General features: G+C 42.2%; 2 protein-coding genes across 3 annotated transcripts in view; both read left to right on the plus strand.

The window, feature by feature from the left end:
* Positions 1–6545: 6545 nt before the first annotated feature.
* Positions 6546–12016, plus strand: c7h1orf52 (chromosome 7 C1orf52 homolog). Its single transcript, XM_061780396.1, has 3 exons — positions 6546–7012; positions 7863–8073; positions 11101–12016. The coding sequence occupies exons 1-3, from the start codon at positions 6710–6712 to the stop codon at positions 11250–11252; spliced, it is 666 nt and encodes a 221-aa protein (XP_061636380.1). The 5' UTR covers positions 6546–6709; the 3' UTR covers positions 11253–12016.
* Positions 12017–21654: 9638 nt separating this feature from the next.
* The window catches only part of syde2 (synapse defective 1, Rho GTPase, homolog 2 (C. elegans)), a 61312-nt gene continuing 58909 nt past the window's right edge, over positions 21655–24057 (plus strand). The window contains exon 1 of one of the 2 annotated variants that reach the window (XM_061778611.1): positions 21655–23849. In XM_061778611.1, coding sequence (XP_061634595.1) covers positions 21890–23849 — 1960 coding nt within the window. In that variant the 5' untranslated portion in view covers positions 21655–21889. The remainder of the gene's footprint in view (positions 23850–24057) is intronic. The other variant, XM_061778610.1, reaches the window with a different exon arrangement.

Here is a 24057-nt window from a genome sequence, read left to right on the forward strand (position 1 = left end):
TTTGACAAGGTGTTTAAAGTCTATATTTACACGAAAACTCACTCACTCAAACAAAGGGTTAAGGGTTTTGAACTTTGCCGTTTCGGGTTGGAGTGGACTGCTCTGTTGGATGGTATGCAAAGACAAATAGCCCAGAGGTGGCAAATGAGTTTGTGTCACCTAAAAACAATATTATATTAGGGAGCTGGTGAGTCCTAATTCCAAGATATATTTGAATGTGTTAGGTATCAAAAGTTGATCGTTCGTTTATATGTGGATTTGTTTCAGTTTGTGTGGTCTGTTCAAGTTACTAATGAATAGTTTTTGAATTCTATGCATATAATGTATGCATGTACCAGGTATAATACATTTCAATAAATAATTATTAAGAACTTCAAATGCATGTTGTAGCTTTTCATTGAAAAAGTCATAACTCTTCTATATTTGAAGGAGTGCATGTTCATATAATGTTCGGGGAATTATTGATAAAGTATTTGTAAGCTCGTTGCCAAAGTTGCGCATCCATGATATCATTCACCCAGGAAAGATCTAGAAACTTAAAAGATTGGATTACTGCATACAATTAATGGAACAAATTTCTGGAAAATCAAAGAAAAATAAACAAAAAAATTGTTTAAACAATTGAAAAGGCAATTTAACTTTTGGATACAACAAAGACTCAAGAAATTATGAATGGCTAGATTCAATAGAGACATGGAGCAGTGTGGCTTTTCACCTCCATGGGGAATTTGCCACAACATGATGGTGTTCTCTGGAGGCTGAAGCAAGAAGCAAGCCAAAAGAGATGTCCATGTAACCCATTAACCTGCCATGCAATGTTTCTTTTGTTTTCCCGCACTTAGGTCCATTTCACTTTGACATCCTGAAAATTATAGCGCACACTCAAATTGGAGGAAGTTGTCACGTTGTTGAGCATTATAATCTTACACTTGAACAACTTGAAGTCGATACGGTAAAGCTTCATTACTTGCCAAAGCATCCGCCGAATCAAGCTTTAGTTGATGTCAAGTTCCAGTGAAGCCCTCCAGATAGACTTTCCCTGGTTTTGCGTTAACACCTGCTCTCGAAGTTCACACTTTTCTTCAGTAATTATAGTAGGAGCCATTCTGCTCCGTGATGTCTCAAGAACAGATCCTGTTTTGAGAAACTTGCCATGGATAGCCAAAATTGTACTATGCGTTGGAGCAGTGTGACAGCCGTGAACCTTATCAAACTGGTGATGAATGGCAGTCAGGCACAGAAAAACATTCTTGACAGGCACCGATTTTGCAACGCTGTTCCAATGCCAAAAGGCGACCCATTGGCAATTTACAAAAACTGCAAAGCCCAAGACGCCAAATGCTTGATGGCCTTGTCTCTCCTAATGACACCTGATATGAAATAGAAAAAGGAAGTCTATAGTGACTTTTGGACAGTGGTGGGCTTTGAGTTTGGGACCTGAGCCTTCACTGACCTAATCCACCTAATAACACCATCACGTCACAAAAATTATGTACAAAAAACACATGAATAACTATGTGTGGCATTCAAAGAAGAGACACTCCTTTTCCAGGTTGAAAACAAGCCAGACAGTAACATGTCGGTATAGCTAGCCCCACAAAGTCGATTTTTTTATTTTTTTTTTAAAGCGGCCTTGAAAAATGAATTTTTAATCATGTCCAAAGTCGGCCTCGTCAGTAAATCAATTGTCATGCACATTTTCAGCTCAACCAATCTGAGGACAATTTAGCTGAACCAGTCAGACGACAGGAAAAATACCAACGTGACTCAGCTTGCGTGAAGGCGCACAGTAGTGAATCTTAAATGTGATTGGTTAATTCAGTTCAATGGTGTGTATATGTTTAGGTGTGTGTATGTGTGTGTGTGTTTGCATGTGTGTGTGTGTGTGTGTGCATGAGTGTGTTTGTGTGGCAACACATTGAAGCCGAAATTTTATTGGACCCAAAAAATTCTACATATACAGCACTCTACACGACTGAGCAAAGCACATGCACACATGCTATGAAATGAAGACAAAAGACTGTTGGAAATTGTATATATATATATATATATATATATATATATATATATATATATATATATATATATATATATATATATATATATATATATCACACACATGCAGGCATGCAACGAGAAAGTCAGAGTGAAAGAGGTGGGCTCACAGTACTTCACCACGTAAGCTGTGGGGTGGGGACAGTGCCTTGCTCAAGTGAGCAAGAAACAATTTAGATTTTTTTACAATCTTTACAAGGGAAATTTCTGCATCTTAAAACTGAGAACAAAGCACGGTTTAGTTTAACATTTTTGAAAAGTTGAAGCATGCCTTCCAGAGTTTTGAAAGAACATAGGAAGGCACTGAAGTTTTACTGAAGTTTACAACTCTAGGAGATGGACAAATGTTGACGACCATTAGAGTCAATAGGTCACTAGTTCAATTCATGTCAGTCAAGTAGCAACTTCAATGTGTGTTCTTTACTTAAGCTTAAAATCTTTTAAAGTGTATCTCGATGCAATGAGTTTTTTTTCCATTAGAAGTTTTGTATTCATTTATTCAAATGGCTTCAGAAGCTAAAACCTATCATAGGGTCATTATCTTATTGCAAACATGTTTGTTTTTTCATGAGACATTGATGTCAATAATACAGATTTGTATTCCCATGAATAGTCACTGCATAGGCTTGTTTTAGGTGAGATAGATCTGCCAATGAGGAAGATGAAGAAAGAAGATGGTACTCAATCAATTCCAACAAGGCAATGTTGAGATGGAGAGAGGTAATGCTTAGCCCCTAAGCGGAAGAGAAAAGACAAATATTTTCCCATAAATGCAGTCACACCCTTAGGATTTGTTTGGACAGGATTTCCAGTAAATCTTGAGGCAAAACATGCATTCACGCACCAAACCTTCAAAATGCTTAACTGCATTCGAAGCATTCTGTTATGGAACATGAAGGGAGGGGCGGCATGGAGACAAGAAAGAAGACTGGAACGTGAGCAGTGACTACTTGTGGTAGATTTAGGATTTACAGTATGTGTCCTTGATGCTATTCTCTGTCAGCTAGACATTTGACCTATGCACAAGGTCAAAGGCTGGTCCCTCTCAGTCTTGCTGAATTTTTCTAACGTGAAAGAAACACCTCATGTTTAAGGTTGTTTGCAGCTGCTGCAAGTGAATAACCAGGTGACAGTACTACAAACAGGCAAACACTAAAATACTCTACTGAAATATATTTATTTATTTATTCTGTATTTTATTAATGGATGTTACCTTCAATTTGAATGCACACACGGTTTTCCAGCGCCCTTGACTTTTGATGCGTTTTCTTTTCTTTTTTTTTTTGCTTGACTACACAGCCATCTCGTGGTAAACCAGTGTAGGTGCATCTAGTTGATAATTGCCTGCTGAACAGCGGTTGTAATTGATCAAAAATGACACGCAGTATAAGAGAGAGAGCGAGAAAAATATTAAATTGAAAGGCAAGCTGAAATAATGACTCAACATAGACTTATACTCAACAGCCATTATTCCGATAGGTAAACACTCAGAGGCCATGGTACCTTATCAGAGCGCTATTAACTTAACAAATTGTTTCTTATTAAAATGCAGGTGTTAATGTCAAGTAATTTGTTTTTACATTTACAACAATTCGAACAATGAGAAAATGTCCAAGATAGAGAAGATGCCTGCCCCAAAATGCAATAGCTTTTTCCCCTGCATGAAAGATACACACATCCCTGTATTCTATTGTAATTTCTTAAATAGTAGTCAAACATTTACCGCACTATGGTCCTTTGCTAAACAAGATAATGTTGTTTAGTCATAAATGATACGTTAACAAAATTTGACTAGTTTGTAACAACCCAATTATTGTTTACTGTAAGGGCAACAAAGCCACATCAATATGGAGCAGCAAAACTTACCTTTTCTTACATTAATTTCTATAAAATCCACTACTTTGTTTGCTTTATGTATTTATTTTTTATTCATGATAGTTTATTTTTCACTCCATTTCTCTGTGTGCCTATTGCACTGCACTGTGTTTATGTATTTATTTACTTTTTTTTTCAACTCCCCTGTTTAGGTTGAGCTACAATCCCAATGTAAATTACACCAATAGATGATCAACACTGTGTGTGTGTGTGTGTGTGTGTAGGGTGGGGGGGCATAATAACAGAGGCATCCATTTTAGGTAAATCATTAGTTTTAATTGGGTCACCAATTGTCGGAGAAAATACTGTTGGATATTTTACTGAGCATCTATTAAGCTGGCACACAATTTAAAAGAATTCTATCAACGCAAGTCATGAATGTTTTAGTTGAAACTTTCAAAAAATAAACAATTCCCATGACATTTAGGTGGACATGGTAGTTAAAAATGTCTCCACTGTAGGGTTACTGGATCAAGTTTGAGAACCCCTAGTGTACAGTACAGGTATGTGACATTTATCAATTGTCACTTACCACTCTAACTTGTTTACCTTGTATAAGATCACCCCAACAGATATGCGGATACGCGCCCCTTTTGAGCGCTAAACGCTGAAATGGGAGCGTCAAAGTCGTCAGCGTATTCCATGTGTGTTGGACGGCAAGAAAACCAGAAGACCAAGGATGCTGGTACATTGTGCTGCATATGGTTGCGTACAGCACCGTGCAATTATGACAGGGGAACTGGGGTAAACCTTTCACAGGTAAAAATATGATGGGGGGCTTTAAAAAAATATATGTATTGATAGCACACGCTTTGGCGTTGACGAAAAAAGCAAACCTCATGAACATCAATTTAGAAATGAGCAAGTTACAAATAAATTTCCAAATCCATGCAACTTGGTGTAAAGAAACCAACTGTGGGAGCAATTATTAGAAAATGGAAGACATACAAGACCACTGATTATATCCCTCGATCTGGGGCTCCACGCAAGATCTCGCCCCATGGGGTCAAAATGATCACAAGAACGGTGAGCAAAAATCCCAGAACCACATGGGGGGACCGAGTGAAGGACCTGCAGAGAGCTGGGACCAAAGTAACAAAGGCTACCATCAGTACCACACTATGCCGCCAGGGACTCAAATCCTGCAGTGCCAGAGGTGTCACCCTGCTTAAGCCAGTACATGTCCAGGCCCGTCTGAAGTTTGCTCGAAAGCATTTGGGTGATCTAAAAGAGGATTGGGAGAATGTCATATGGTCAGATGAAACCAAAATAGAACTTTTTGGTAAAAACTCAACTTGTGTTTGGAGGAGAAAGAATGCTGAGTTGCATCCAAAGAACACCACACCTACTGTGGAGCATGGGGGTGGAAACATCAAGCTTTGGGGCTGTTTATCTGCAAAGGGACCAGGATGACTGATCCGTGTAAAGGAAAGAATGAATGGGGCCATGTATCGTGAGATTTTGAATGAAAACCTCCTTCCATCAGCAAGGGCATTGAAGATGAAACGTGGCTGGGTCTTTCAGCATGACAATGATCCCAAACACACTGCCCGGGCAACGAAGGAGTGGCTTTGTAAGAAGCATTTCAAGGTCCTGGAGTGGCCTAGCCAGTCTCCAGATCTCAACGCCATTAAGAAACTTTGGAAGGTTGAAAGTCTGTGTTGTCCATCGACAGCCCCAAAACATTACTGCTCTAGAGGAGATCTGCATGGAGGAATTTGGGCCAAAATACCAGCAACAGTGTGTGAAAACCTTGTGAAGACTTACAGACAACATTTGACCTGTGTCATTGCCAACAAAGGGTATATAACAAAGTATTGAGATGAACTTTTGTTACTGGCCAAATACTTATTTTCCATCATAATTTGCTAATAAATTCTTTAAAAATCAGACAATGTGATTTTCTGGATTTTTTTATTTATTTTTCTCATTTGGTCTCTCATACGTGAGGTATACTTATGATGAAAATTACAGGCTACTCTCATCTTTTTAAGTGGGAGAATTGCAGAATTGGTGCCTGACTAAATACTTTTTTGCCCCACCTCCTTAGCTTAGCGTCGCTGTAGGCACGCAGCTCTAACGGGGGTGTCTCATATAGATAGATAGATAGATAGATAGATAGATAGATAGATAGATAGATAGATAGATAGATTGATCCTAGGCAGGACACGCCCTGCTCCAATATTACTGGCTCCAAGACACGTGCCACTGCACTATGATTGGCTGGTTTATCCCTGTAGAACACCCCTGACATGGAAAAGGATGACGCGCTGTGGCAACGCCAAAAGGGACAAGCCGAAAGGAAAAGAAGATCCCTGTGGAATACGCCCTACTGCTACCAGTCAGGAAAAAGATGATACTTACGTGTGGCGGCTTTCATATATGATTCCCGCAAACCATAACCCATTCTAAACCCTCTGTTTTAATTTCATACAAATATGATACATGTATGGAATGGTGATCTCGTTACATCTGCGTAGCCTGCCCTTCCCCGCGACGCAGACGCTATTCATGTTGCAGTGGGGCGTGTCCTGCCTAGAAAACACGTGCGAATCCTAATAACGCGTTATTGCCCTGTTTGACGGTTTGTCTTTGCGACAATATTTACGACATACACCAACAAGCCACTTTACGACTGTATTGGAGGCGGATTCAAAATGGAGTAAGGTCGGGAGAGAGTTGTAATCCACCGAATGAGGTTTTGCGTTGCAGTAATCAACACTGTGTGCAATTTAGCTAAAACGATCCATGTGCACGAGAAAATACATAGCCCTGTACAATGACTGACGGCAAGAAAACTGGCTCTTTAGGTTTCTTTTCGAGCTACGACGATTTGAGCGACAGCAGCGACTCGGACGGGGAGGCTGGGCACAGCCGGAGGGATCCGAGCCAGAAACCAGAGAGAGACGCAACGGGAAGTGAACCGAACTCTTCCCAGCAAGGGAGCCACCGACAAGCCGGCGAAAATCGTTTACCTAAACCTGACGACCTCTTTAACTCGGTGTCCAAACCAGCGTTTCTCTACAATCCTCTGAATAAGGAGATTGACTGGGATAACCTGACGGTTAAAGCTCCCGAAGAGGTAACCAGCTGGGAATTTAAATTTCGTCGATTGTATTTTACTAAATCAATCAATATACAAAACGAGATACACAATATAAGCAACAGGGTACAAATCTAGAGATACAGTAACGTAGTAATAAGAAAATATACATACATTTATTTATTTTTTTTTAAATATCATATAAGAGGCAGCGGTATTCGTGTCTCCAGATTTCGGACTGGTGTAATTTAGCAATAAACCTCTGATCCGAGCTGCACTAATACCAGTATGTGTTTGTGTATGTGAATTTAATTTTCCAATCAGATTTCAGCCTTATGTGATGCCATATCAGTCTAATCTGCCCATAATCCTTAGTGCTATTTGATATAATTTATAAGACACTGATAACTATAGTAGCAACGGGACTGTTTCTTTAACCTATCCGATTTCAAATTCATGCTCACAAGGCCAACGAACTGGCCCTGGATGACATTTGCAATTTTCTCCCCTCTGGTTTTTTTGGTCTGAGCAAAACTTGTTGCAGCCAACTTTGACAAGCCAATACACCTGTAGTTACCTGAACATATTAATAAATTGAATAATTAGAATCCTTGGTGGGTATGATGTCTTTGTCATGTAATCAGATAAATACTGATTCTAAACTGCTCCAGATGAGGGACGTGGCACAGTTGTGTACTTGTATATTGCATTTTTGTATAGTATCAATGTTCTCGATAATTACTATGTGATAATGGTGGTATTAATAGGTAGATAAAGGCCCAGGTACCACATCCACTTCTTTCATTAGATGATTTGTATTTAAAAGCTTGCTTTAGCAGCCTGCCGAATACATTCTTCCAGATTTCATTCTGCCTTCTGCTGTTTTCAGGCACCCAGGGAGTTTAAGCCATGGCTGACAAATGCTGTGCCCCCTCCCCAAAGTTATGCAGCAGAGCCTGAGAAGAAGAAGGGACCGCCTCCAGGCATGGACATGGCTATAAAGTGGTCCAATGTGTATGAGGACAATGGCGAAGATGCGCCAAACGCTCACACTGGAAAAGCCCAGTTCCTTCCTCCAGAGGAGCAACATGTTGACTCAGGTCAGTACAGTTTGTTATTGTATATGCAAACAGTTCTTCTGGTAATTTGATAATTCAGTAAACCCCCGTTATAGCGCGGATTTTTGTTGTTGTTATTGTTATCACACTTGATGCTTTTCGTACCATATTTTTATTGTCCATTGCTCTTGCTCTCTCTCATTATATGTGTTTAAATGTGTTGGTATTGATATAAGTGTATTTAAAGACCTTAACAAAATGTAAGTGCTGTAAATGCTATAAAAACATGCATTCACACGGAGGAAATTCATTTCGGCCGCTTGCATCCGGGATCTTGTTCTTTCGATCACGACCCACAGCTCGTGACCATAGGTGAGGGTAGGAACGTAGATCGACCGGTAAATTGAGAGCTTCGCCTTTCGGCTTAGCTCCTTCTTCACCACAACGGACCGATACAAAGTCCGCATCACTGCAGACGCTGCACCGATCCACCTGTCGATCTCTCGTTCCATTCTTCCCTCACTTGTGAACAAGACCCCAAGATACTTGAACTCCTCCACTTGTGGCAGGATCTCATCCCCGACCCGGAGAGTACACGCTACCCTTTTCCGACTGAGGAAAAGGGTATGCAATACTGAGGCCACCAAACCGGACCCCCTCTACGCCTTGGCTGCGCCTGGAAACTCTGTCCATGAAAGTTATGAACAGAATCGTTGACAAAGGGTAGCCTTGGCGGAGTCCAACCCTCACTGGAAACGAGTCCGACTTACTGCCGGCAATGCGGACTAAACTCTGACACCGGTCATACAGGGAACGAACAGCCCGTATCAGGGGGTTTGGTACCCCATACTCCCGAAGCACCCCCCACAGGACTCCCTGAGGGACACGGTCGAAGGCCTTCTCCAAGTCCACAAAACACATGTAGACTGGTTGGGCGAAAACCACATTGCTCCTCCTGAATCTGAGATTTGAGGGTGTGTATCCATCCATCCATCCATTTTGTACCGCTTATCCGAGGTCGGGTCGCGGGCGCAGTAGATTTAGCAGGGACGCCCAGACTTCCCTCTCCCCAACCACTTCCTCCAGCTCTTCCGAGGGGATCCCGAGGCGTTTCCAGGCCAGCCGAGAGATGTAGTCTCTCCAGCGTGTCCTGGGTCGTCCCTGGAACACTTCACCAGGGAGGCGTCCGGGAGGCATCCAAATCAAATGCCCCAGCCACCTCATCTGGCTCCTCTCGATGTGGAGGAGCAGTGGCTCTACTCTGAGATCCACCCGGATGACCGAGCTTCTCACCCTATCTCTAAGGGAGAGCCCGGACACCCTGCGGAGGAAACTCATTTCGGCCGCTTGTATCCGGAATCTTGTTCTTTCGGTCACAACCCACAGCTCCTGACCATAGGTGAGGGTAGGAATGTAGATTGACCGGTAAATCGAGAGCTTCGCCTTTCAGCTTAGCTCCTTCTTTACCACAACGGACCGATACAAAGTCTGCATCACTGCAGACGCTGCACCGATCCGCTGCGAACCGCTCCAGTGAGAGTTGGCGATCACGGCTTGATGAAGCGAACAGAACCACATCATCTGCAAAAAGCAGAGATGCAATTCTAAGGCCACCAAACCGGACCCACTCTACGCCTCGGCTGCGCCTAGAAATTCTGTCCATAAAAGTTATGAACAGAATCGATGACAAAGGGCAGCCTTGGCGGAGTCCAACCCTCACCGGAAACGAGTCCGACTTACTGCCGGCAATGCGGACCAAGCTCTGACACCGGTCGTACAGGGACGGAACAGCCTCTATCAAGGGGTTCGTTACCCCATACTCCCGAAGCACCCCCCACAGGACTCCCCGAGGAACACGGTCGAAAGCCTTCTCAAAGTCCACAAAACACATGTAGACTGGTTGGGCGAAAACCACACTGCTCCTCCTGAATCTGAGATTTGAGTCCGATGACACGACCACAAAGTATATGTATACATCGAAGCAATATACGTATATGTGCTTGATGGATTGGTTTTAGCGTGTTTAATAAATTAAGTTGAAGAATTTAGTAGCGACCCTTGCATCCTTCAATTTTTCTGTCGCCCTCAGAGGGAAAAACTTTGGCTATCCTGACTTAGGTCACTCTATAGCCTTTTTGGTCTAAATTTTAAATTAAGAAATGTACTGTAAAATGTGCTCTATAGAGCTCACTGGTATATAAATCGCACCCCAATTTTTTAAAGAACTATTTTCACACAAAGACACGCATTGCAGATAATGTGCTGTAGGCCTGCCACAAACGATTATTTTGATAGATGACTAGTCACCAATTATTTTTATGATTATGCTACTAATCGGATAATATGTAAATGCAGCATATCGCCCCTGCAAGCAGCTGTTCTTATAGAACCATCATTAGCTTCTAGCTTGAAATATTTAAGGTATGTGTAAAAGATAAATTAGATAATAGTACATTCAACTTTGAATAACCAGCATTCCTTGCCTGTTTACATGTGCAAATTTAAATGAAGCCCATACTCCTACGCCTTGAACATTTTTAGCTTTAAATGTAGTGAGGATAAGCGTTACAGAAAATGGATGGATGTTTAGTGCATTTTAAAATGGAACCAAAAATTATGCACCATTATGTACAACCCCAATTCCAATGAAGTTGGGATGTTGTGTTAAACATAAATAAAAACAGAATACAACGATTTGTAAATCATGTTCAACCTATATTTAATTAAATACACTACAAAGACGAGATATTTAATGTTCAAACTGATAAACTTTATTGTTTTTAAAAATAAAGCTTGTGGATTGTTTACACTGGTAACAGTATGTCTATGGTGTGGTGCTTGCAACAGAGAAATTAATGTAGCCTCCTAGCGGTTGTCGAGCAAAAGGAACACAAAATATCTATGCCGCTGGCCGGCCCTGTGTTTGCTCATCAAGTCGTGTATTTAAGGGGGGGAACATCCTCTCAAAAGTTCCTTCCTTAACTTGAAAGACATTTCTGTTGAATATTGTTTTCAATAATAATTTTAAATTGTTACTTTTCCACCATAACCCTCTCATTTGCTTTTTAGATGAGGACTCCAAGACATCGTCGTCAGCCAAGAAACGTCGGGTGGAGAGCTTCCAGCAAAAGGAGAAGAGGAAGAGGGACATGGGACAAGCCACTTCTGACAAAAGTTTTGTTGAAGAGGAGAAAAGAATCCTGAGACAGAAGACTGAGTGAAATCAGTAAAGAACATTAGCACAAGGGGCATTTAGATGTCCTTTTATAACAATTGGACTGGACAGTGCAACTGGACAAAAGTGTTTGATTAGTGATGTAATTGATCATGGTGTGTGTCTTTATATTAGTTTTATTGTTTTCATGCACAACTGCATCATTTTGGTGCACACCACTGTAATACATCTCACCTGTTTATATTCACAATGACAAGCTGTCCTGACACAATTCATATCACTCTAAATAGCTGGGTTTTTTCATCACCTTTCCTTGATCAACCAAACATGCAGTTAAGATAAAATTGTTACCAGACAAGGTGGGGTTTGCTGTGGTTGTGGAATAAATTAGCATGATGTGTAGTAACAGTGGCTGGCTAGACAGTATGATCGTGCAATTTTAACTTCGTTTATTTACATGTCATCAGCTAAGAAGTGTTTGTGTGGGGCTCGGCATCTTTATTTTGTGTTCAATTCTCACTCGTTATCCAGAAAGTTTTTACTTCCACCATACGACTGCCAAAAAGAGCTGTGTGTTTAGCTGTTTTTTTTTTGCACCAGATGGCACCATTACACTGCCCAAAAATCCACTGCCTTCGTTTTAGGAAGCCTATGTTGTCATGACACTGTTTTCTCTGGAAGATCATGATCTTCATACTTTCTCATCGCTGATCTTTCTGGATTCTGTAATGCGGTAATTACTTTCTTTTCAAAATTCAAGAACATGTGCTTAAGTAAGGTAATGTATAAACACATTACAGTGGAATGTGATTGTGGTGGTGTGTAGATTTGTTCAGAGCCAGGTTCCCAAATGCTGATACTATTTGATAAAGTGTGTGCATGCATGTTGATAAATCTTACTGAATGTATGAATAATAGATTCATAAACCTAATCGCTGAATTCTTTAAAATAAATTGTTATTAATTAGTTAACACCCCACCAAAGAAAACAGGAATGAAACAGTTTCCCCCAGTAGCACAGCTGGATGAGTTTTTCTTGAGTTGCAACAATACAAAAATCGAATTTTCTTATTTTCTGTGTTTAAAATCATGAGTCTTTAAAAAAACTGAAATTGCCAACCATTCCCCCCCCCCCTCCCTACAGGCCTACAAAAAAACCAACATTTTGACCTTAAGTGCAGTTCTTTTTGGGGGATTTGAAAAACTAATGTACAGTATATACAGAGTTTGTAATGCTTGTGAGGCACCCATAGCTGACCACGTTTCTTCCACTGTCGATTGACTTTACCTATCCACTGGTCATGTGTTCCTTTTTCACTTGGTAAGCCCCCCCAAAAAAACTCTTGCCACTGCCTGAGCCATTTGTACAACCAAATGCCACACAATAAACCGTCGTGACATCGTTAAATCATGCGACAACAAATATAAAAGGACGGGAACAACAGCGTGGAACAATAGCACACAACGCCGAATGAACAGGATGTTTGGCTCGTGTGACGTCACAGTGCCGGATCTAACGTCACAGTATCGATCTAACTGCTGTATATCTGCTATATAATCACTTCGAAATGGCAGATGTGGTTTGTAGAGTTCTCAAGAAGAAAATTAAAATCTTTGTCCTCTGACCTAAACTAAATTGTAACCATAAACCATCAACACCTTTCATTTAAATCTTCACCTTGATGAAACCGTAGCAGTGCGTATGACAGAGAAACTGAAACTGAAGTATCGATCTCATCATACTAGTATTAATACCAACTTGTGTTTCAGTATTACTGGTATTTGGATAGATCTGCCCACCCCTAGATCATTGTACTTGCTTCGAGTGTAATCCCTGCCCCCCAGAACGTTTGGTGTATTCTGTCTCTGTCAAGAAAGACACCTGTGTAGTTTTCCAAATCTCATTGGTTACCATTTGATAGCTCCATCGATTGTTCTTCTCCATCGTGTTTATTAAATGTAGGTCTGCACACACACATTCATTCTTTGAATAGTCTATGACCAATGAAGCAATTCTAATGAATTTTCAAGCAAAGAAGAAAAAAAAAGTATCAACTATAAGAACAGTTTGGTGATCACAGGAATTCTTCCAGCCTAGCTGTCATCATCTGTACACATGAAATTGCGGTAAATGTGCTTCTGATAAGATTCCAGCTTCCAGGTATAAGCCTGGTCTTGTCTGTCATGCGCACCCGCAGACAGATTGTATCAACCATATTCAGACTGAACTGACCGGAGAGGTCATAGCCATTATTTTTGAAGAAGTACTCAACCCACATGCAGCTTATAGTTGGATGAAATCTCATGTATGTATGTATGTTTTGAACAACACATTCAATCTATTTATCGGGACAATCTTAAAATTCTTCCAAATATTATACAGCATTGGGGACATTGAAAAAGCTATATGCCAAATTTGTTAATTTTTTTTATGATAATGAATAAACTCAATTCATTGAGATAACATACCATCCGCAACATTAGACAAACCTGCACACATACCGAAATTTTGAAAATAAGTGTTGTATCATAATTTGTACACTATCAGATGCTTCATTTCATTCAACAACTGGTCTATTGTGGTTTTCATTTTCAGTGGTGTAGGACCGCATCAAACTGGTATGATATTTAATATTTAAACCCTCTCATAAACGACATTACTAGTTGCTCTCAGTGATGATGCAGTCCATTTTTACTCTAATGCAAACTACAACCACAATAAACGTAAATTAATTGATGAAACAGGAAGTGTTGATGGGTCTGTAGTCATTTTTTTATACAGATAACCATAGACAGTCTAAAATGTTGTTTGTTTTGTTTTTATAACTAATGTATTCAATTTGTAGCTGTAATTTTGAGCAGGGGTGCCCACTGAGTAGCCCACAGGCCTGTTCTAAAAATGGCTCACCAGTAGTGGGGCATTGTGGTCTCTGAAATTCTGTAGAACAGATCATTCACAAATGTAGACAGCTTTTTTGAAATAAAGTTTTGTTTATTGATTTTAATCTGTTTCCTACCTTGTTAAATCATTGTGGATAATAACTGTGAGAAATCTTTAACATGACCAGTGTTTTCACATAGATGAGTGTCATTATTATTATTAAAAACATCCGGTAATTAAAGGTAATTTGAGCAAATGTGTTATTTCAGAAGTGTGTATCAAAGTGGTAGCCTTTTCACATTAATCAAGAAGTAGCTCTCAGTTCCAAAACGGGTGATGACGACTATGTAGAGACACTGGCTTGGAGGATTCTTTGACGTAGCAAAAGAAACAAATATTCCCATAATAGGAAAAAGTGGAGCATCATTAGATCTGCAGGTTCCAGACTGTTTATAGTCAACACCAGTGATACTCAAACCTTTTACAACAAGTACCACCTAAAAAAAATACCTAGCTCTCCAAGTACCCACATTATAATCAACACAGTAGTGCAGAAAGGTTAAGTGTTCATTAAAAACAAGACAGCTTTTATTCCAAAAATGTATATTTAATGTTATTGTAATCCACTAAAACATTATGCACAGTTTTTACTATTACCAAGATACATTTTCAAATACTGTTCTTAAAGATTAAATGCAAAGGTAAAAATTGGATGGATGATGGATGGATGGATGGATTGTAAGAAACTTGAAAGTTAGCTATGACTTTTAACTGCACTTAGGAAGGAATTGTTTTGAATACCACTAGAGAGAGCCAATATACCACTTGTCATATCCGTAGCACACGTTGGGACTCTCTGGTCCACACCACGCTATTACTATAGCACATTGCGTAATACTCTGTCCTTGGGTCCACTTTTTCCTCTTTCTGTGTCTTGTGTGTTTGTGTTTCCCTTGTGGATCTTTTTTTTAACCTCACTGCCATCCCACACCTCAGTTCTGAAGTCTGGACCCCCCGCAGAAGTGATACCCTTCTGTCACTCATCCAGTAATCACCCTTTTCTGTCATCATTTTCACCTATGACATAGTGAGATAGCTCATGTCCAACAAAAATATTGACAATATTGCTAGTGTTCTTTACAATCCTTTACTGTGACCCTTCCTGTCCATCATCATCATCTCACCTGCTGTCTACTGTGGGGGGACTCAGACCACTCTGCATGGTGTGATGTGAGCGTAATATTATAACTTCCAGTAATAGTTTGGTACAGATGACTGACGGCAGCAGAGTATTTCCAAAGTGATGTCCCTGAAGTTGAGCTAGCATTTTTCTCCATATTCTGTAAACAATGCTGCGGTCAGACTTCAGAGTTAGACTTACAGGGAGATGACTCCATTCATTCAAACACGCAGCCCATTTTGGGGTTTTTCATAATTCAGTAGCTTGGTAGGCCGATGTCAGAATGCACAAATATTTCAATCATATACACGAAAACATGAGATCACTTAAAACTTACCTAAATTTCTGCCCGTAAAAAAAAACAAAAAAACCTTGAACAATAACTATTCTTACCTTTCCTTTCCTCTTTCCACCACACTGATATGAGTTTGTCTTGGTTTTTGGCAAAGTCTATACTGACTCTTCTTGAGTGTTACTAGTAGCTTGTACTCAACCTTCTGAATGAACATTCATGAAGTGCACTCCTGATTGTATGGGTTTTAGCCTGAGCTTCTTCAGTGTGGTTTTGACCTGGCTAAAAGTTAAGGACTTTTTCTTCACCATGAAAAGATTCTGCATTCCTCCAATTCACATGCATGCTCGAAAATACTTGGATACAACTTACCTCACCAGTGAAATGAGCAGGTGAGAACTATAATATTTTGTTAAAGTTGATTTTGTTAGCAGGATTACGCAAAAACGGCACAAAATTTGTAGAGGTGGCACACATGCAGAGAAAGAATCCATAATTTTGTGTATCTGAATATGCTGTACAGTAAATGTTGATGGAAGAGTTCATTTTCTCTTCTTGCTGCCTAAATGGAAGTGCTCCTGGCTCAGAACACCAGGAGTGAACTGTGATAGCAGGACAGCGATCCCAGTCTATACATGGCTTTACAATTAAGGCCATTTACTGCCATTACCTGCCTTGTTCCTTGTTCCTTTCAGAGCATAAAGTGCTGATTGCCGATCGCTGAGTCCCTTGATGTGATTGGACAAACAGAATGCAAATAAGGGTCTCTGATGCTTTTTCATTATTAAAAATGATTGTAAATAATGTTTATCTTTAGTCCAATCTTTAACCTTGGCAGAGGTCATCATTCTACTATAGTGGGAGGAAAAAGGATTGTAATTTCTTACATTTCTGCAGAAATTGTCCATCAAATGTAGTCTGATCTTCATCTAAATCACAAGAATAAACAGTCTGCTTAACCTAATACCAGAGAAACAATTAGATGTTTTCATATTTTATACAGCATAACACAGGATAGGAAGGAAAAATTAAGTGAACCCTTGGACTTAATAACTGGTTGACCCTCCTTCGGCAGCCAATAACCCCAAGAAAACATTTCCTGTAGTTGTAGCTCAGACGTGCAAAATGATCAGGGTGAATTTTGGACCATTCCTCTTTACGAAACAAAGATTTATGGGACGTCTGGTGTGAATAACTCTCTTGAGGTCATGCCACAGCATCTCAATCGGGCTGAGGTCAGGACTTTGACGAGACACTCTAGAACACATATTTTCTTCTTTTGAAGCCATTCTGTTGTTAATTTGCATCTGTTTTGGATCATTGTGCTGTTGCAACACCCATCCTCTTTTGAGCTTCAAATGTTGGACAGATGGCTTCAAATTCATCTGCAAAATATCTTGATATACTTGTGAATTGGCGGCACGTTGGTCGACTGGTTAGAGCGTCAGCATCGCAGTTCTGAGGACCGGGGTTCAATCCCCGGCCCCGCCTGTGTGGAATGTGCATGTTCTCCCCGTGCCTGCGTGGGTTTTCTCCGGGCACTCTGGTTTCCTCCCACATCCCAAAAACATGCATTAATTGGAGAATCTAAATTGCCCGTAGGTGTGACTGTGAGTGCAAATGGTTGTTTGTTTGTATGTGCCCTGCTATTGGCTGGCAACCAGTTCAGGGTGTACCCCGCCTCCTGCCCGATGACAGCTGGGATAGGCTCCAGCACGTCCGCGGCCCTAGTGAGGAGAAGCGGCTCAGAAAATGGATGGATGGATGGATACTTGTGAATTGATTTTTCCATTTATGATAGTGAGCTATCCAGGCCCCGAGGAAACAAAGCGCCCATTGCATGATGCTCCATCCACCATGCGTCACAGTTACATTTTGATGTTGGTGGGCTCTGCCATTTTTCCACCACACGTGACGTCGTGTGTTCTTCCCAAACAATTCAACTTTGGTTTTATCTCTCCACAGAATATTTTGCCAATAGTGCTGTGGATCATCCAAGTGCTCTTTAGAAAACTTCTACGATTCTTTAGCATGAACGACTCATTTAACATGTTCAGACACTATTATTGCTGTCAATTCTTATACAGATAAAGTTTTTGGGCAGATATTAAAAGAGGTAAGATTTTAATGAGAATTTAATCAGTATCCAGTGGAAAGAAATGCAAAAATTTCCAGTATCATTTCAAAATGTTTCATTTAATTGGCTGAAACTTCTGTTAATGTACAGTACAGTACAGTACTTTGTTTCCTTTTGTAGTAGTTTGTTTTTTCCTGTAAAAAAAACATGTGCAAATTGTAGTATGATAAAATATTTTGTTCAAACCACCACATCCACAATTTCCATTTGCTATGACTGATTTGCAGTGCGTGAGTCTTTTGGGATTTTATTTCATTGTAAAATATTCGTGACTAACTACGCCAATAATGCAATTCGCCATGGCACAAAGCTGCAGGCTCCTGGAAAAGGCTTCTCTGACAGCCATCATCTAGCCTAATTTATACCCTGAGAAAGGCTTGTGTCCAGCTCATAAATTTAGTTGCGGTGTACACTCAAAAAAGGGGAAAGCCCATAAAGCAGCCGGGACAGAAAGGGCTAGCCAGCAACACAGAGAGTGGGAACAATGGGCAGCCATCAGGAGGGGAGACCCAACAGCTGCGAAGCTCCAACACACAGTCAGGTGCACACACACGCACGTAAATAAAGTCTGTCCACTTTTCATTTCCTTCTGCTCTCACACGCAGTTTTCTTTCTCTCTGACCAGGCTATGGGAAAGTGTGGCAACTAAGCACATCTTCTGCCCCTCAAAGGGTGTAAGTGACTGATAGTCAGACTTCCTTTTTTTTCCCAAGCACTGTTGAGTCGGCGTGAACAGCGGCATTCTGCAAGTGGATATCGTGTGTTGTTTATGTAACCTTCTCGTTAATACTGTATGTTTTTTGAATGTTATTATTTCTACCCTCTGGCATATCACGACAAATATTCCAGCAATACAAAACATTTCTTGCACAAAAATGACACTTATAGCCATTACTCATCAGAAAAGACTGTCAACACCCTACAGTGAGCCTGTCCGATAGTAGAGTCCAAAGGTTTGTGCCCTTCTTCAAACATGTAGTCGGTTTCCCCACTCCTCCTCCCCCCCCCCCCCCCCCCCCCTCCCCCCCCCCTCTGGCTCCCTTTTTCACAAAAACACACTATGTAGCCTGCAGGTTTTGACCTGAAAATAACTGCCCAGACAGGGTCTAGTCAGTCAGTCGGGGAGGCAGGCCGAGGCGTCAGGGGCTCCATGGCTCCTGCAGTGTAACAACAGATGCTTATCATGTTTTACTGAGGGTAGTGGTGGTGGTGGTTGGGGGGGAGGGGAGGGGGCAGTCAAAGGATGGAACACTGGGGCTCTGTCGATGCATAGCTTTGGCAATAAACACTCTTGTTTAGAAAATTTCAGCCAATTATTGCTATAACACGTTTTGAATTAGTGTGTATGTGTGTTTGTGTTTTACCGACAGGTCCACTGAGCACATGTGCACTCACACAATTGCAGGTTTTCAACAGCTCGTCCTTTTGGCGCATTCCAGGTAAAGGCAACAGCAAACAAATGGCTTAAGGTTCAAGTCAAGAATGTTTCATTCCTTTTCTCTGCTGCCTCAGCTCTCTTAAAGCCCTAGGTTGTGCTGCCAGCTTGGACAGGGTTAGCCGCAAGGTCACAGAGGAGGGGATTACTCAAGACACACTTCAGATAAAAGTGTCACTCCAATAATCGGCAGCAATCCATCATGTGGCAATCCGTGCGTGCTGAGTGGTGATGGTCTTGTCATTAGAGGAAAAAATAATATTGCCTACATTTGTGCAATAATGAAGATGAACCTAGAAAAACAACACTTTCGGCATAAAAAATTGTTAGAGGATTGAGAGGTAGAAAATGATCAGCACCTCTCTCTGCAAAAGGTCCAGCACATTTTCCTCTGACATGAAAGTTGTTGTCTCTGCTGTTTGTTAAAATGCCTTCCCACTCACCAGTGAAAGTGGACAACTAAATAGAATTCACTTTTCAGGGACAGATCATTTGTGCTGAATGTCGATACCCTGCGATTGGCTGGCGACCAGTTCAGGGTGTACCCCAGAGTCAGCTGAGATAGGCCCCAGCACACCAGCGACCCTAGTTCCGAGAATGGATGGATGGATTTCGATAGCTTGTGTGAAGCAAAACTCCCAACACAGTGAAAAATTCATTTCAATTTGCCAGTATTAAAACCGCAACATTGTTATATAGAGAGGAGGAATTCAAGAAAATATACTGTGAAGTGGCGGCACGGTGGCCGACTGGTTAGAGCGTCAGCCTCACAGTTCTGAGGACCCGGGTTCAATCCCCGGCCCCGCCTGTGTGGAGTTTGCATGTTCTCCCCGTGCCTGCGTGGGTTTTCTCCGGGTACTCCGGTTTCCTCCCACATCCCAAAAACATGCATGAATTGGAGACTCTAAATTGCCCGTAGGCATGACTGTGAGTGTGAATGGTTGTTTGTTCCTATGTGCCCTGCGATTGGCTGGCAACCAGTTCAGGGTGTACCCCGCCTCCTGCCCGATGACAGCTGGGATAGGCTCCAGCACGCCCGCGACCCTAGTGAGGAGAAGCGGCTCAGAAAATGGATGGATGGATATACTGTGAAGTATGTATTTTATGATGTATTTAAAAGACACCTCTCAATCAATCAGTTGATGTAAAATTTTAGGAAGTGCTCCAAATTAACGGAAAATCGACTTTAACGGATGACCCCTCCCCCCGTTAGTACATTAAATTGAGGTTCCAGTGTATTTACATTTTTTAAAATAAATATTTTCATGGATTCCTTTTTCTTCAAGGAAAGTAACGTGGTGACCACCGTAAGTGCATAGGGGCGCCCTAGCACCCGCTATTGACCAGCCACCACTGGTGAGAGGGACAAAGTCTCATTTGACTGTTTACCGGCAAACAATTATGAATCAGGGCAATTTTGTCAAGGGAAAGATGGAGACTGTGGCCTTTACGAATCTGATCTCACTCTGGCCATGTACCCAGTCCATACATCTGTGTTTGTTCTGAACAGCTAGTTGAAGGTAAGATTTATAGGTTTTACATTGCCATTCTCAATCTTTAATTTTTAGTTCCAGTTCTCTTAAATAACACAGATGTATAAAATATGTATCTTATGTTGGATATCGGTCAATTGTTTCCCTGGTTTTATATTAAACGTACATACATGTTACAAATGTAGGATTCTTTGATTATTGGTATATCAGTTGACTCCCACCATGCTAACCGCGATCTAGCTTTGAGGCTAATGTTTGGAAAAGTCAACTCCCGGGTCATTGAGTGAAACAGTCTGGGATTTATTTCCCCTTGCGTTCGCACACAGTTAGGCAGTGAAAGATGTTTGAATTGTGTAGGGATCATAGTTGTTTATGAAAGCCACTTTTGTCATGGTGTTGCATTTTTGCCACTGGATCCAAAGTTTCTCAATACCCTGTCAACTTTTTAGCCCTCATCTTAGTGAGACTGGAAAATTTATAGCAGCTGATATGAACTGATTTGGGTTATACTGTACAAAAAAAACAAACAAAAAAAAAAAAACAATAGGTCTACTTGTCTGTGTTTCAAACCATCCCTCTGATTTTCGACATCCAACATGGTGGACAAACAAATACTTATTATGTGATCAAAAACTATCTATAGAACATTCTCTGTTGTAGACATCAAATTATAGTAATAAAACAGAATTGAAGGATTAAAAATGACAATAGTAAAATGTATTCAACAGTTCGGTACATAGCATAAATATATGTTGACCTGAATTATCACACACAAAAAAAATCAACTTTTCAACTGCAAACCTTGAAATAGATGAGTAAGAAATAGATGTATTTGCTTTCATAAATGACACATCTGAATTGGTTGTAAACGCTATTGCTCTATCGACCTATTTTTTTTTTTAAATAGACCCTTATAAGTGAACGCTTCTCTCTCTGTCTCTCTCTCTTTCAAAGCTGTGCATATTTGATCTGAGCTGATGTAAATCGCTCAAGGAGGAAAGGGAGCGAGAGAGAGAGAGAGAGAGAGAGAGAGAGAGGGAGGCGAAGTGAGGTGAGCGGCGTTGAGGCGAGGGCGAGCACAGGCAGGCTTGCATCCAGTGGAGCGTGTCGCCAGTGCCGAAGTGACAGCGGAGAATGGAGACGAGGCTCCAGGGGCGAGCTGAGACCGCGGCGAGCGAGGAGAACCCACTCGGCTCTTTCCCTCTGGGGCCAGCGCGTTGAAAGGAATCGGGAGGAATTGAACTTTTCGGGGGCACGGGAAGGGAATGGCCGATCCTCTGCGGAGGACTTTACTAGCGAAACTCCGGGGGAAAAAATCCAAGAAAGGAGAGACGCTCGGCGCTGGATTGGGCTCCGCTGCCGCCGCTGCGAATGTGGGCCGAGAAGGTAAAGAAAAAGTTTTGCAAATGCAGCGAGACTCCGTCGAGGCTCGCCCGGTAGTCACGCTATCAGGCCTGGATTACACGGCAGAGAGAATGAGCACGTACGAGAATTGGGTTGACGGGCCGGCGGCGCAAGCCGCGGGGCTCGAGTTGCTCCGGCTGGCTCGCTCGGTGGAGCTAGCCGGCTCACGTCCGCCGTTGCTGAGCAGCGGGGGCAGGGGTCGGGTTAATGGGCAGCTCCCGGGGGCCTCACTTCAAAGAGAGGAGCGCTTTGCGGGACATGCGATTACAGAGGCTGATACGAGCCACTGGGAGCCCGCGGTCGCCCTCTCGGGAGGGGCGTCGTTTGCCCAGAGGAAACACTTCATCTCAGTCCCGTGGCAATGCAGCGTCGGGGATTCAATTGGCTTCGGGGACAACTCCAATAATAGTTCTTCCCTTGCACCAACTGTCAACTGCACTGCTTCTGATTGTGAGCCCCTGGGTCGTGGACATTCCCGACACGTGTCAAGAACTACCGTTGCTGTAAAGGTACACGATGTCGACGACCGAAGTTCGGAGACGCCTGCGCTTGCGAAGCAAAGCGCAGCTCACGCAGAAGAAACCCTCTTCCGAACAATTCAGAGCTTTGACCCTGCGTACTCAGAGGACTTCAGGGGCCCTCTGCAGAGCCCAGCCGTCTTCCCAACTGAGCTAGAAATATGTGACATGAACGTGGCATCCATGTGTGACACAAAGGGATCGCTCATGGGTCCTTTAGACAGTGAAGATGATGATTATTATGATAATGAAATTCTGCCTTTCTATGAAACGAGAGCAAGAATCGCAATGGATGGAGGAGATGTTGCGGCGCTGCCCCAGATAGGTCAGGGTGAAGCACAAGCTGACGAGAGCCACGGTGCCCAGGAAACAGACAGGCTTAGGAACCAGCTCAAAGAGGCGTATTACCTCCTGATTCATGCTATGAATGATATCAATTTGGACCAGCAGGTAAGTGCTGGTTTCAGTGAGAATCACACCACCTCCTCCTGTAGTAGCCACTCTAGGGATAGCTTGTGCTCAAGGTTGTCTGGCAGAAACATGGACAGTGACTCGTGGTACTCTGGGGGTGACCACAGCCCCCAGCAGGTGTCTGACACAGATTCCTTGCTACTGTGCCTTGGTGGAAACATTGAGTCAGGTCTCAAAAGCACACGAAACAGTAAGAGCATGATGAATCTATCTCAGGAAAAGATAAAACCTACTTTTGTGCGTTCTGCCAGTGACGGAGACTTTAGGTATGCAGGTGGACCTTTGCAGTTCACCAATCCTCTTAGAGCCAGTTCAGTCGTGTGTGACGATGAAGTTGTTTCACAGCAAAAATCAGATCAAGAGAGCGAGGAGGCTGAAGTTATAGGAATGGGTGAGCTTGCAAAACCTCAGATGGTCTACAATGTACCCAGCGCTGACAGCCGTTTTCATGAAGCTGCTGGTGAGAGCCTTGTTGAAAGCAGCGGTTCAGTCAACAGCCTTACTGGCTCTTCGGACAGCAACACAGAGGGATCAGTGCCTCCTGGTTCTGATTACAAGCAGCAGCCAACTGGAGTTTCAGCACAGGGAGGCAACTTAGTCAACAAGGGCCATGGTGTCACCGTCCACAAAATGCAACAGTGGATGCACAAAGGTCGCCTGTTGTCATCTGAAATGAAGCAACGGATAGAGGGTTCATCCTCGCCCCGCGGTGGGAGCCAAAACCATGAGCGTCCCTCTCCTCAGGCGAGCCCGGGGGGATCGGGGGTCCTAACATCCGGCCGAGTGGTAAAAACTGTGAAGTCCCCTGCGAGCAAGACACCACAGCATTCAGGTAGGACGGCCGCATGGAGTGGCCTCAACTCCTGTGGATCTCCTAAATCAGCGAACTCTCACCCTCCTTCTGTATGATTACTGTCATCATCCTCCACTCATAGTACATTCCGCCTGGTGGCACTCCTCCTCTGCTGGATGCAAAGCAAAGGGATGAGACCCCTTTGCTTTCTTTTAAGATTCTCTAACTGGTGGCGGGTTCTCTTCTT

The sequence above is a fragment of the Phyllopteryx taeniolatus genome, chromosome 7 (assembly GCF_024500385.1).
Source record: "Phyllopteryx taeniolatus isolate TA_2022b chromosome 7, UOR_Ptae_1.2, whole genome shotgun sequence".
In the NCBI taxonomy this organism is placed as follows: Eukaryota; Metazoa; Chordata; class Actinopteri; order Syngnathiformes; family Syngnathidae; genus Phyllopteryx; species Phyllopteryx taeniolatus.